General features: G+C 30.0%; 1 protein-coding gene across 10 annotated transcripts in view; it reads right to left on the bottom strand.

Moving 5' to 3' along the window:
* LOC129971156 (coiled-coil domain-containing protein AGAP005037-like) overlaps nucleotides 1-14,998 on the bottom strand; it is a 383,974-nt gene that overhangs the window by 32,577 nt on the left and 336,399 nt on the right. For all 10 annotated transcript variants that reach the window (XM_056084662.1, XM_056084663.1, XM_056084666.1 and 7 more), the window contains 6 exons: nucleotides 12,682-12,744; nucleotides 10,584-10,640; nucleotides 4,672-4,761; nucleotides 3,395-3,549; nucleotides 2,538-2,653; nucleotides 1,074-1,204 (listed from right to left, as the gene is read on the bottom strand). In XM_056084662.1, the coding sequence (XP_055940637.1) occupies nucleotides 1,074-1,204; nucleotides 2,538-2,653; nucleotides 3,395-3,549; nucleotides 4,672-4,761; nucleotides 10,584-10,640; nucleotides 12,682-12,744 (612 nt within the window). The remainder of the gene's footprint in view (nucleotides 1-1,073; nucleotides 1,205-2,537; nucleotides 2,654-3,394; nucleotides 3,550-4,671; nucleotides 4,762-10,583; nucleotides 10,641-12,681; nucleotides 12,745-14,998) is intronic.

The raw sequence follows: 14,998 nt of genomic DNA, 5'->3' as shown, positions 1-14,998 counted from the left end.
AGATAATTAAATTAAGAAGTACATTTTATTCTTTTTCTCTTTTGTTCAGAAATATTTTATATATGTTCTTTTGTCAGAAATGACATTATTAATACCATGATATTATATTCATACATCTTCATGATTAATGTATGGTACTCTATCGCCACAAGTTAAAGCACAACAAATTTTGTCTAAAGTGGAATTTGAAACTCAGACTGCAATTGTAGCAGACATGAAGTCAGTAAAAACTGCCCAAATAAAGCTATGCAGTAGAAACAAGATTTTGCCGATTGCCGAAGGAGTATTTGCTAATATTATTGAAGAGCTGAAACAATAAAACTCAGAATTTACAAATATGAAATGTTCTTTGGTCCAAAGAATGAGTGAGAGACACAATATTAATTTAGTTAGATTGAGGCAATATATAAATTTTTGGAGAAAATGTGACGCTGCTGCAATTACTATTGATCTTTTACATTTGTAAAATAAAAATTCTTTGATTTGAAAAGCTAAAATAATTGGGTCAAAGAATTTTAGTGATAAATACAAATCACTGTCTTACATTTTGTATTATAAAGAAGAGAGCTCAAAATATATGGAAGAGAAATTTCTGACGTTGGACAAATAAGTAGAAAAAGCAATCTATTGAAAGTCAAAGGTCGTACTTTGCTCAAGTAGCAAAAGTTCTAGCTGGGCAGTGGAGCAAAAATTTTAGCAATTTGACTCAACAGAAAATCGCGTCAAATATTATAAAACAAGGTAAAGCTTTGAATTTCTGTGCAACTCTTTCACCATCAGTCAAAGTTGACAGGGCATTTTTTAGTCGTCAATAGCAAAGAACTAGATTGAATAAATGCAGTATCTAAAGTTAGATATATTAAAAACTGTTTTTTTCTTCTTCAAATTTCAGTTAATTTTTAAAGAATTCTGGAATAGCTTTTACGTTCTCCGTATATTCTGAAAAAAAAAATGAAAAAAGGATGGGAAATTAGGAACCCTAATTAAAAGAAGGAAACTTCATCAAAACAGCATCTGGTCTATCAGATCAATTCCCCCCCCTTCCCCACTGAGATACAGAAGGAGAGACTGACCTTTGAGTTCGGCCACCGCCTTGCTCGCTCTGCTGAGGACAAGCGCCATTCCTTCGACATCGCCCAGGTTGACCCGGCACTTTCGATTGATGACGTTTCCCCTCAATTCTTCCACTTGACTCTCCAATTCCCTGGAAGACCACAAAGGAAAACAACTTTCTCAAATTACGAATTTAGCACTTAAATCTGAATGCCACCGTCAATTAAGAATTCTTTTTTTAGTTATTAACTCCCCTTTAAACAGATTTGTTTTCCTCCCTTGAAATCAGTCATATTCTGTTAGTCCATGCGTTAAGCATTGCGTCACATTTCTTTATCTCCTTGAAATTAGAATGGAATCAATCAAGTCATTTTTAGCTGTCTCTATAGATCTTCGAAACATCTACCGAACTGCATTTTAGTTTTCAGTTTGTAAAATGATGCAACGGTACTTGATTCTTTTGTGCCTATAATTCGGTGTTGTAAATTCTGTTTGTGTTTTGTCTGGTTATATTTTTGTATTTATATTGTATTAGAGTTACAAGAGTTACAGCATTTTAATCAACACTTTTTTTTGTTATTTTCAATTTTTGATCATATTTCTACGTATATATTTGAATTGAGCAAATGCTGTTTATATTTTAAAGTACAATTTTTAAATAATATCAGTTTATATGTTGTAAATACCCACTTTCCTGCACATTTACCTCGTAAATTGCTGTAACTCTTGCTATATTTGATGTAAATTTTGACTCTTACTCTAAATATTGCAACTTCTAAATGTCTTGCAGCTTCCGCTGCATTGGAAAGTTTTCGTAACGGAGGGGCAGTTAACACTCATTGGGCTCTTTCGGTTGCTGAATAAATGAATAAAATATTCAAGGATGGGAATCAGTGAATTTTTGGCTTCAATCACTGTTGCCAAAAGCAGAAAATTTTAATTCAGATCTGTCATATCGCTACAATCAAAGCCTTCAAATTTTTATTTTGATTAAGAAATTTTCATTTATACATGTAAGCCTTTAAATGATAAGAAAAAAAATTGCTTTAAATATTTCTGACCTTTATTTCTTGAATAAATCATTGCAAAAATGCTTTAAAAATCATATTTTATTTTAAGTGTAGTTTACGGTAAAGAAGTAACTTCTTGCAAATTGACAATACTGCGTTTTAGCTAAGAAAGGTGCTTGAAAACAGTATTACAGAGCTAAATATCTTACAATTCTAGTAGTAACTTATACTCAACATTGGAAAAGAAAAAAGTATTCTGAATACCCCTTTTTCTTCCCGCCTAATCTCAGTGATCTTGAAAAAAGGCCTGGTCGGAACTCCACCACTATTACATGGGAATTCTCTACTACTTTTTAGTATGAGGTGTTGACATTTTTGAACCTATACATCCACTCGATTTCAACCTCCCCTTTTAGTAATATACTCCTTCCATAAGCACGAAAAGAATATTTCAAGACAAAGAGGTATACTTACAGGAGATCTCTTTCTAAATGATTGACATCTTGGCGATAGAGTTCTTCTTCCCTCGAAACTTTCAATCTCTCAGCACAGACATGTTCTTCCCCCATTTGTGCAGCCGCCAGCATCGTCTGTAAGAAAGAGGAAAAAGCGACAGTAAAATAATTAATGTTATGATATTTCAAATAAAATAAATTATAAGGTACATAACTACGTACAGAATGAATACTTTAAAAATGTTATAAAATATATATACTTTCTAATTACATTAAGAAAATATCTATGAAAGAAAAACGTACATGTAAAAATTCAAACGTTTTGAAAATTAGATGAAATATGTTTTTTTTTGGTTAAAAAGAGGTCTAAAGAAAAACTATCTAGTTAAAAAGTATATCAAACGACATTCTCTTCAAATATCGCACCACAAACTTAACAACGCAATAGACACGTTTAGACTTCTTTGGTGGTATCGATTTCGAAACTCTTAGTAGTCTAAGATCAGAAAACTAAACTACAGTGGATTTCAACATTATTTTAACTGAATTTAGATGCTTTCTTGAGCGCTAGTGCATGGGCACTTCTACTCAGTCTGAATTATTGTGGAACCCTAATAAGAAAATCCTAGGAGAAATGCGTTTAGCAATTCAGATTTGATCAAACGACAAAATGAAAAGGAGTAAGGATGCAAGGAGGCAAGGCAACGAAGGTAAATATGCCAATGAACAAAAGGTAGTTTTAGTTAAGAGAAATTCTATGGCGGCTTAAGGAGAAGATACTTTTTCGTTGTGGTGTACGGTTATTTGTACACGCTATAAAAGTAGGATAATTGTATGCTTACACTATATGTTTTATATATATATAATTAAACCCACCTTAATTTTAAGGCAAGTCTCCTTGACGGTCTCCTTGGCTGTGATGGCTTGCGATTGAGCAATCCTCCTCAGGTTCCGCACCTCCAGCCTCAGATCCTTGGTTTGCTTCCTCAGATGCCTCAGCTGACTGTACATCTCGACGCTCACTCGGAACTCTGCAGGAAGAAAAATATTGATATATGCTAACGCATCCTATGTGAATGTTGTACTCAATGGCGTAGCGAGGGCAACAGTCGTCTAGTTCATGATATATATTTTCGTCTAGTCACCATTTGTGGTACCTGGAGCTTGACATTTTTGAATTTTATGAATTTTTTGTAAATATGCTTTTATAAATTTTCTATTTAAAAAATAATATAAATATACTACAGTTTTGATTCGATGGCGTCCCAAAAATTAACGCCCGGAGTATGTATAAGCCCTTGTCCCAGATCAGTACGCTATTGTTTGTACTGCATGGCTAAAGAATGTCATCTGCTTTTGAAAATAAATTTATATATAATGAAAAACTAGAAATTAGTAAAATTAATCTGATACATTTTTTGTCTCCTTGGATATGCAAGCAGTTGTCGATGCATTCTGAATCATCAATATTATTTTGTCAGCCGTATGGAAATTTTTATTTCTATAATGTTTAAGACAAATTTTTCAAGGAAAAACTTCAGTTCCTTTCTATATTTAGCTAAGCAAGTTTGCTTTACATTTTACTGTCTCAAAAACAATAGTTAAATATCTTGCAGAAATTAAATGCAATAATAACGCATAGCATGGTAATTTCACAATATCGAAGAATGGAAATCATTCACATAAAATGAATGATATACATAAATATTATATTGAATCAAAAGTTCTAATATCCATTCATTTATTTAATTTTCATCTGTTTTAATTTTCATTTTGTGGCTTGAAAGCCATCAAATAGACAAATATTAATTTTTCAAACTATCGCTTATTTTTTAGCCTGGAAATATTTGTTTGAGGGAATGCAAAAGTGATAGATTTCAAGCATTTTGAATAAAAAAGAGAAATGAAAAAAAATATTATTTTCTATATGGGTTTATATAGGATACTGAGACAAATTGTAATCCAACAGTTAACTCTTAAACCAAAAGAGGTCAAACCTTTAATGGAAAATGTTTCGAATGAATGTAAAGAATTGCACTTTGTTATTTCAATTATTTCAATCTATAAATGAAATTCTGTAATGCGTGGAGCATCATCTGCTTCTATATTTCACAAAAGATACTTCAACTGTATGTAATGGAATGTATACTCACTCCCTTTGGTGGGTGGTGAAGCTGAATGCTGTCTTTCGGAGAGGGAACTTGGTTTAGGAGGCGGTGCAGGTTTGGAACGGGGTTCACGGTCTGAAAATGTAGTTCAAATGAATATACAGGGTGATTCAAAGATTATTCGACAAACTTTAAAGATAAGATAGATACGAGAGCAAGTAGGGTGTAATATCAATAATAAATTTTTGAATTACGTAAAGTAAGCGCAAATAATATTTACAATCCGAAACGATAATCGCTTCGCATGTTGTATTTATGTTATATTTGCATTCCATTAAACTTGTGGCTGTTAGATCTTTCCTCTTCCTTATTTCACGAGCAAAGAGTATTTTAAAATGGTCGTCCTTTGCGCGAGCTCTTTCACATGCTTATATCGTACATGCGCTATCATTAACTGACTAACATTGATATTAAGTCCAAACAATCATTGCGTAGAAAATCGTAGGTGAAACTAATGAATATTATATAAAACTCAATTTTTTGAAAAATGTTGTTTTGTATGGAAACATAATCTGTTGTAAATTCAGGAATATTTTATTTTTAATGTTATCGATATTTGAGATACAATTCCATGACTTATAGTGAGATACTTTTCAAACATTTTTTGTTCTCAGAATTGTATCATTTTATTCACTATGTCTCAAAGCTTTTCTTGAAAAAAAATATTTGTTTTTTTTTTTAATCTCTACTTTTTCTTTCATGTAATAGGCTACTTTTCTTAAATTTTGCAAGACAGTCTTTCTTCCGTATAAGCATTTAAAATATTTACTCAAAAAGTTTTTCATTTCAACAATACTTTCTCGGAGATTTCTTATATAAAAAATTCATGCCATCAAATAATTCAGGAGAGAAAGATGCGTTATCTGGCAGAATATCTTTTGCGATGCTCGTATGTTGCAAATATTTGAGATTTGAAATTCATCTTTAAAGTTTATGTATTTTCTTGAAATAAACTTTTATACCTAGAAATAATCTTATTTTAAAGATATAGACTATCTTCTACTATCTGTTCATAAATTATTAAAACAGAATAAATTCATAATCAAAATAATTATTCCAGAATAGATTCATAATTAAATTATTCTAGAATAAATTTATATTTAATATAATTATTCTAGAATAAATTTATATTTAAGATAATTATTCTAGAATAAATTCTTAGTTAAAATTAACATTAAGATTCTCAATTACATCATAAATTTAAGGTTTTGCTGTTACAACCTATAGTTATTTTGTCAGAGTACCAAAAGGAACGGTTTTAGCAATATCTATATTTAATTTACTTTCATCGATGCCCGACATGAGGCTATTTCCTTGCAGACTTAATCACTTGAAGGAATTTCAAACTGCACAGCTATTTACACTATAACAAATCATTTTTTTGAGAGATGTAATGGATTACAAAAATTTAATTTTAAAGCGTAATGCTTCGAATCTTTCTAAATAGTTTATATCAAAATACCTTTTTCATAGGTGAAAGTAAAAATTTTCCTCGTTACAAACCAAAACGAGGAAAGAGTTTAATTGTACGTCTTCTCATTTTTTTTATAGATTTTTAGATTTTTATAGAAATGGTTAAGGAAATAATGTTTCCAAAAGAATAACATCGTGAATATAAACAAGAAAGGAAGGAACAAGAACAAGGAGAATGAGAGAGAGAGAGAGAGAGAGAGAGAAAGCGAAACAGAAAGATAGAAAGAAAGAGAGAGAATCATTGTTAATATTATAATGGATACTTAATATACTAATTTGATACTTGAAAACATATTTTCAAAATGCGGTTTTATACGTTTCATTTAGAGACGTTATTACTTTCATAAGGGAACATTATGACACTTTTTTTAATACATAATATGGCACTTATTATAATAATATCTAAAAATGCTTATAATCGCAAAAGCAAGATAAAAGGCTTTCAGTAATAAAAAAAAATCTGAACATCTGAAGTTGTATTTCTTAAATGAAGATTCATTGATAGAAATACACTTTAAGAGAGATTAAATTTTTTAATTTTATAACGATATTGATTTTTATTTATAAAGATATAATTTCAATAGCCATATTTATATACAGATTTATCAATCACTGCATCATCATCATCATCGGTTAAATCCTCCAACCAATCTGGTAGTCACAAGAGGCTGCAAGTCTTTTGAAATGGTTTGAATTCTGTGGTAGGAACTCCATTTCCCAAAGTTGCTGGTTTAAAACGGTTTATACTGATCATGGTTTGCCTGGAGCCTATTAAAATAAAATAAAAGTTCTTACCATATCTTGACAATACTTTATAAGGTAGGTCCATCACGGTGTGGTGATAAGAGTTGCTTCAGCTAATATTTTCGTATTAAATTGTGTTTATGCTCGTAACACGGTCGATTTTAGTGGGTTGAAGTGGAGAGCGTTTCCATTATATTTCACAAGATACTCTAAAAATGTAGATTCAAGAATCGGTTTTAATGATCGAATTAGCTAGGGATGTGCTATGACGGTTTTTAAATCGTTGATTTCAATGTATGAAGCCGGAATGCTTATCTTAGAAGCTGTTCTGATTCTAAATGAGATTATAGGAAGATTATCCATTGTAATATATGCAATTAGATCTTTCTTCACGATTCTGTGCATTCAGACGATCTTACCACTCACGGAGCATGATGATATCGAATTTCGGAAGCATGGTGAACAATCTTCGTATGCATTGTCACTTCTCATCACTTGCAATATCAGAGACAATACCGAGTTGAGACAGTCAATGAATGAAGCATTTTGCAGCTATTATATCTTCAAAAGGGATAATCTCTGTGTATATTTGGTATAGCAAGTGGGAAGGTACCGGAAGACGTTTGAAGATGGCAAAGATGGAAGACGTTGGTTGAAGATGGAACAACATGGGTGGGCTGGAATCGATGATGGAGAAAGTCACAACTTTGCAGAGGACTGGCTATTAGCATGATTATGTGACACGAGAGACACGTTCTTGTAACAGGTGTTTCCACTTTTTGACACCGGACACAAAAACGTGCCATCGTGTCACATTCTTATTCACAGAAGGCCAAGCAAACATCTACTTGATCAGCATTTGAATTATCTGGATGAGAAACACAAAAAGGATCTCTACGAACGTTGACATGCAGGTATGGTCGAACTTTGTCATTCGATACATCACAATACAAGTCCACATTTGGCAAGATGTTGAATCGTCGTAGCTGAATGAATGTTTTAGAATCGATAGAAGACTAATTTCTCATAGAACTATTGTACTTTTATCATCAAGGGTAGCTTTTGATGGCATAATCCTGATGATCCTCCATTTGGATCTGGAATCTATGTTTTACAATACCAGACACAAACGCACATGTAATATATATGTACTGAATTGTGAAAAAAATCGAGTTGCATCAAGAATCGTAGGGAACATGAATCAAATTTCTTACTGGAAACATTGGTTAAAGATTGCCGGTATGCAAAAATTACAAATGGTCATCCTTAAATTGATGTTCTGATATGCGTCGTCGCTAATGAGGCGACATAAAGCTACATATGAGAATACTTCCGAGAATCTTCCGTGTCCGATGGGAAATTCAGTCAGATTAGAAACCGATTTCGACTAAGTGCAGAGTCAGTAAGTGGGCAATTTGAAAAAAAAATGAAACTACAATTATTATCTTTATGTATTTAATGTTGATATATGTTGCATTTGTGTCGTCCTGAGTTTGTGCAATATTCGTGAAGTTAGAAATAAAATAATTAATTGGTAAATGGAATTGATTGTTAGAAAAACATAAAAAGAACACTGAAGAACAGACTGAATTGTAGAAGCCATGTTAGCTAAGTTACTCAGTTCTTCACTTGATTTTACTAAGACTAGAATCAAACAAGATTGATTAAATTCCATAGCTGTTTTTTTAATTCCCGATTGGATGACATGTTTCGTTTCGGAAGTGTGCTGCCTTCAATTCGGTGCTGATTCAATCAAAATAGTTGAGGTAATGATGGATTATATATTATGTTTGTATCAATTGTTCAATCAATGTTTGTACCATTCAGTTTCAGCTTATAAGTTTGAGAAATGGTAAATAGATGCCTTTATGACACACGGGAATGATGATTAAAGCTTAAATAATGCATATATTTCATTACAATAGAGAGTTTCTGAAACGAGGTACGGTATTTCAATGCACAGCTGTCTAACTGCATAGATTTAATTAAAAAAACACAGATATTTCGTTTTTGAATTGATGTCACGAATAAAATTAAAAAACATGAAATTTTACAACAACGATTACATAATTATATTTAGTTTGACCTCTTGTTATATCAGCAATTTTAAATTGGGCTTCCATTTGTGCAAACCACGGCATTAGATTATTTTTCCGAGGTGTTCTAATGGGGAACTAGAAATTCGTGATGTCTAATTAGCATCTTAATATCAACACCAACATCATTTTCTAAGCTGATAACTGAAAATATCCCAATGTTCCGCAAAAAATAATTCATAAGAATCATTAGCGTATAAAAATACTACGAATCAAGAACAGAATTTTAAAAAAGTAACACATTTATACTAAAACAATATTGGTTTTGAGAAACACAGTACAAGAGCAGGTGAATTCAACTTACCTAAGGGGGGGGGAAACTAGAACGTAGTAAATCCGGCTAAGACTAATCAAAATTCCAATAATGAAGAATAATCAAAGAGAAAAATAATTACTAGTTCTCGAGCAATTAAGTTCTTAATAGCTCAAGTCAATTTTTCATTTGAAAAAGGCGTTGTTCAAGATCTCCATTCCTTTTGAGCAATAATTCATTTTAATCCTAAATGCCCTTTTTTTAGAAAATGACTTAAAAATAATCTTTTGACTTTTATTTGTTGAATAAATAATTGGAGAACGGTTTAAAAAAACCATATTTTATTTGGCTATAAAATTTGAAGCTGAACGAGAAATTTGGCTTGTTGCCAATCGGCGGCAATTGATTTTAAGTTGAGGGGAAAAAATTGAACATTGACAAATATAGAATTAAATATTTTATTTTTTGAGCAAAACTTTTAATTCAACATTGTAATAAAATAAAACTCTTAACCGTAAAAATAAAACAAAATGGATATGAACTAAGAAGTAAAAATATATCAATTCATTTTTTTCCTCACGCGTACATGTGCTGTCATGTACATGTTGGAAATTAATTTAATAACATTTTAAGTACGCCTCTTATAGGCAAACACAGGCATTAAAACTTAAATCTTATTCTCACAATATTTTAGAAGATAACATTGTTACAAAAGACAGCATGCGGGATTTAATGGCTAATTTATTAAGTTGCGATAATGGAACGGAACAGCAATTAATTATCAGAAGATTTTTCTTACGAGCAAGAATCTAATTAAGAAGACATTTTTTTTGAAAATAGGAAATTCTAACGCTTTATTTTATAAGAAAAGAAAGAAAGATTTAATTAATGAAACACGCATGCTTTGTTTCTCAGAGAAAAAAATAGCTATGCGATGAAACAGTAAAAAGAAGTTGTAATGTTCCAAAATCAGTGTTTGTATGCAGATTTATCAATCTCTGCATCATCATCATTGCATAATGAACAGAGGGTAAGGACAACATATATTTATAATAATAAGTTATAATTATAAGATAAAAATTTAGAAAATAATTCAAATACAATATTCTAATTTTTGTAATAGTTTTATAGATTGTACATTAATTTTTTTATTGTTTATTATCTTGTATTTTGCTACGTATTAACTAGAAACCATACATTGTGGCTATTTTTGAATTACAAAACTCTTAAATAGATTACTCACATTTAACTGATACAATATTATTCTATTAAATAGATTACTCACATTTAACTGATACAATATTATTTTGAAAGATAGAATGAACACACACCTGCGGAAGTAACTTTAACTGTTGGAGGATGTAGCTGAGTGGGGACAGAATCCACATCTGAAAAGAGACACAAATCTTGAAAAGAGCATATGATTCATTTGATTGAAAGAGCGGATTCAAACGCAGGTCAAGAGGCTTAGTATGCAAGCACTGACTTCACTTTCTGTTAAGCTGAGTAAATAAATTTACAATATTATTTCATTTTTGTAAAAAGAGTAAAAATCATTTCAGCTGAACGAATGTTAAAAACAGTAAATAAACTTCTAAAACTAAAAATGTCAACACATTTTTAACATTCCATTTTATAATTCTTTTATAATGTGATGTATTTTTTTGATATGTTTGCTTAGGAATATAAAAGATAATTTTCAGTTCGCCAATTTACAATTCTTTATTTCTAGAAATTTGCCGTTTTATTGAAAATCAAGCTCAAAGGAAAGATGGTGATAAATTCAAACTTCATTTCTCTAATAGATTTCCATTCTGAGTTTTTGTTTTTCACACAGAAACAGATGGATAGACAGACATTTTTCTTCTGCATCTTCTGTTTTAAAGAGAGAACTATAACTTAGCTTTGATGAAAACAGTACTTTCTTCTCATAAACAAGCAGGTAATGATAATCATATTTTAAAAATAATTATTTATTTCTCATTAATGATAGAAATATGAATAATCAATAATTATTCATATAACTTTGATAGAATAAAATAATCAAAGTTATTTTTTACCTGTTTACCTACTTAGGCAGCAAATAATTATTCCCAAATAGTTCTAATGCTATACAGTACTGTTGCGAAAACATTAAATATATTTCTTACGGTGAGCATTATTTTCAGCACACGAGGAATTGGCCCTTTGATCCAATTATGCTATCCGATATAATTTATTTTGAGCGTCATTTTAATGAGATTTTCATAAATCAATAATATATATATATATATATATATATATATATATATATATATATATATATATATATATATATATATATATATATAAATCAAAACTCTAATAAAGTAAACAACACACATTTATCCATTATCGGGAAGGAAATCGGATTATCAAATACCCGAAATAAGCAACTGCCAGGAGGCTCGATATTTTTCTTTTTAAACAATATTGCAAGGACTGCAGCTCCGATTTAAGTACTTCCCTAAAAGATTTAATATGGCTTTGTTTGAGTGTGCATTGATGGGAAAACGCTGTCTTTCTATTCATCTTGTTGCATCTTGTAAGGAATTTAACGAACCTCTAATTCAGGATTTTGTTAATCCCTTTAGAGTCCCTTAGTCAATGCAAGTCTCAGGAACCTTAATTCCAACTTTCTAATTTCCAAAATCAGATCTGTTTTATTGATTTTAATCTAGTCTCTATTATGGATCACTTTCAAGAGCGTTCCCTTCGGTATATCGCATAAAATCGATACAATTAAAATTTTAAAGTAGTTTTAAGCCGAAAAGTAATAATATTTTTCCAGTACAATTTAAATACTATTTCATTATTATAAAGTAGTTATTTTTCAAATTATAAAGCGAAATATTTTTTTTTCGAATTGTAAAGTAGCGTACTATAAAACTTATAAAAAAGGTAATTAATCGTGGTCAATTGTGTATCTTTGTGGTCAATTAATTTTTTTAGAGAGCTGATAAAAGAATTCGAAAATTCATTCAAGATTATAAATAGAAGAGTAAGTTAGAATGAAATTTAGAGAAAAAGTATCCTTATATATCAATGAAATATATTCAGTGGTATCAGACAATGGATCTATTCAACCAAAATATGAAGTTCAATAGTACTGGAACAGTGAACCGCAAAGGGTTTAAAATATCGTACAACAATGATCAAAAATTTAAAGTATTTCATTTTAATTTGAGTGAGTACGAGCACATGGCTCTTGTAAATTCAATACAAATATAATAAATCTCAAAATACCTCTAAAATGTTTCAAAGTCTCAGACCCCCCCCCCCAAAAAAAAAAAAAAATTACGAAGACTCATAAGGTAGGTAAGTAGCAGTTGTCTGCTTCGCTTATTTAACAATCCGGAGCTGCACCAGATTTATTTTCGCATCAATTTGAGCGCTCGAATCTGTGCTTACCTGAGGAAGGCTGGCTGCGAAGGGAGAGGGAGGACTTGATGGCTGGTTTCACGGGTCTCTCGACTGAAAGGGAAAGTTTCTTCAAAATTGTTACAAAAATGCAAGTAAAAGATATAAAGCCAACAGCCATTTCGAACATCAAAACAGAAAGGCGTTGAAATGAATGAAAGGACAAAACACAAAATACAAATAAAACTGCACATGTATTACTTTTGAACTCATCATTAAAATTTTCGAAATGAAATGCACATTTAATTATAATATAAATACTCATGCAACGTTAAATCCCAGTAAGATATTACCAGTCATCTGACAAATATAGCTTTCATGAATCGATATTGTACAGGATGTTCACTGCAATCGTGATCCAAAGATTACTTCCAAATCCTTAGATATTTTCTTCCATTTGGAGAAATGATCTGAGTATGTATTATATTTTATATTGTGTGAATCAATAAATTTAAAGCTGAAAAAAATTATGAAGACTACATTTTTATATAATCCCTTGATTCTCATAAAATATTTTTCATTAAATATATTTCATATTATTCTCATAAAATATTTTTTGACAAACTAATATTTTTAAAAAAGAATAAAAATGAATCGAATTGTGAGGTTTTGAATATTGTTTTCTTAAACGATTTCAGAGCATTTCTGTGATTATCTCAAGAAAGTTCGTAAAATTAATGGGAGGTTTGATAGCGTCCGCTGACAGATTTAAAATGATCAAAAATGAGTTTCATAACTTGGTTAGTTTTATTTGCAGAAATGTAGAAATGTTTTTGTTTAGAATGCTAGTGTGTCAAAATTTTTTTTCCAAATACGATTAATAATACTTATGTAAAAATGTGGACTTCGAAAACATCCCAGCAATCCATTTATTAACTTAAACAATGTACAATATAAGCTTTCTTTTTATTTTGAGTATTTTGCCAATTGGAAGTATATGACTGATTAACGATTTAGAAATAAGGTGTTGGATCACGATTACGGTGATTACAAAAATATTTAATTTCAATATACAAGTACAAATTAATTGTATATTTAGAACTGATTATATGCAAGAATGTCTCTTTGAATAACAACAAAAATTGATGAATGCGGAAAAAAAAGTAATTTGAGATGGCTATAAAGAAGAAATTCAATCTAGCATGTATATTTAAAAAAACAACCTTAGGTGCTGCAAAAATGTAATTTAATGCTGCATTTTTACTTTTTTAAATATTTGTTTAAACATGAATTAACTTTAGGAAAACTTAAGCATTTCCATTTCAGTGAAACATATTTTTCCCGAATATTTTGAATTCGGGACTTAATATGTGTTGTAAAGTTTCAGTTTACATGGTTAATGTAATAATTTGTTATCAAATATAAAACAAATTTTTAAAAATTATATTAAAATTATGTTATATACTATGCAAGCAACTATAGTAAAATTTGAAAATTCGAGTAAAAATAACCGTTTTCTTTCCCCTCGATAAGTTATTTTCTTTTCACAACATAATGGAACACTCTAAAGATATACCTTTAATGCATTGCTGGCTCGTAATTTGAACGCAGAAATTATTTCATGTTCTGAGTGAACTAGCAAGCTATCAAAACCATTTGGGCTTGAACGCAAGAGTTAACTCGGGAGTGGTCAACAATATGTTTAAAAAAATCAGGAAAAAATATGCAGAAATTATCAACGAAACAAACACTATTTTTCCTTAAAAAATTATTATTTTTGATTATTTTATATGGTATATATTTTAATATTTTGTATATTGCATAAATATGAATATAGGATTTCATTTAAAAGTTGTCTCTACAAATTTTTAATGAACATTATCTCCCGTAGAAAATACAAAGCATTCAGTTGCTTCGATAATAATCGACATTTCAAAATAAATCATGTTATAATGTTTTAAAATCATTAAGTTTCAATTCCTTTAAAAAAATTTTAAACTTCTGATTAATTTAATATTATATATAATACTCATTATAGCGTTTTCAACTATTTTTTTTCTTGAAATTCGTGATTTATATATATAAAAAAGAGAAAAATACATAGATTAAGATAATAAAATACATAAAAATGGACACAATTCAATAAATAGCATAAAAAGTTGCAAAAATCAACTTAGCAAAATAGAAATGAGAAAAAAAGATGTTAGCACTCAAAACTGAAGCAAAATTGTTAGTTGCTTAGATATATAGACACACAGGGGTCTAAGGAAAGCCAATAACGACACAAAAAAGCATTTCAAAATTTTGAAAAAATTGTAGATGAAAAATGACGTTAAAAAAAACGAAAAAAATCTTCTGCTCTTTTCTC

The sequence above is a fragment of the Argiope bruennichi genome, chromosome 6 (assembly GCF_947563725.1).
Source record: "Argiope bruennichi chromosome 6, qqArgBrue1.1, whole genome shotgun sequence".
NCBI classification, from domain to species: domain Eukaryota; kingdom Metazoa; phylum Arthropoda; class Arachnida; order Araneae; family Araneidae; genus Argiope; species Argiope bruennichi.
The sequence above is the reverse complement of the archived record's forward strand: the minus strand, read 5'-3'. Positions and strand labels throughout refer to the sequence as shown.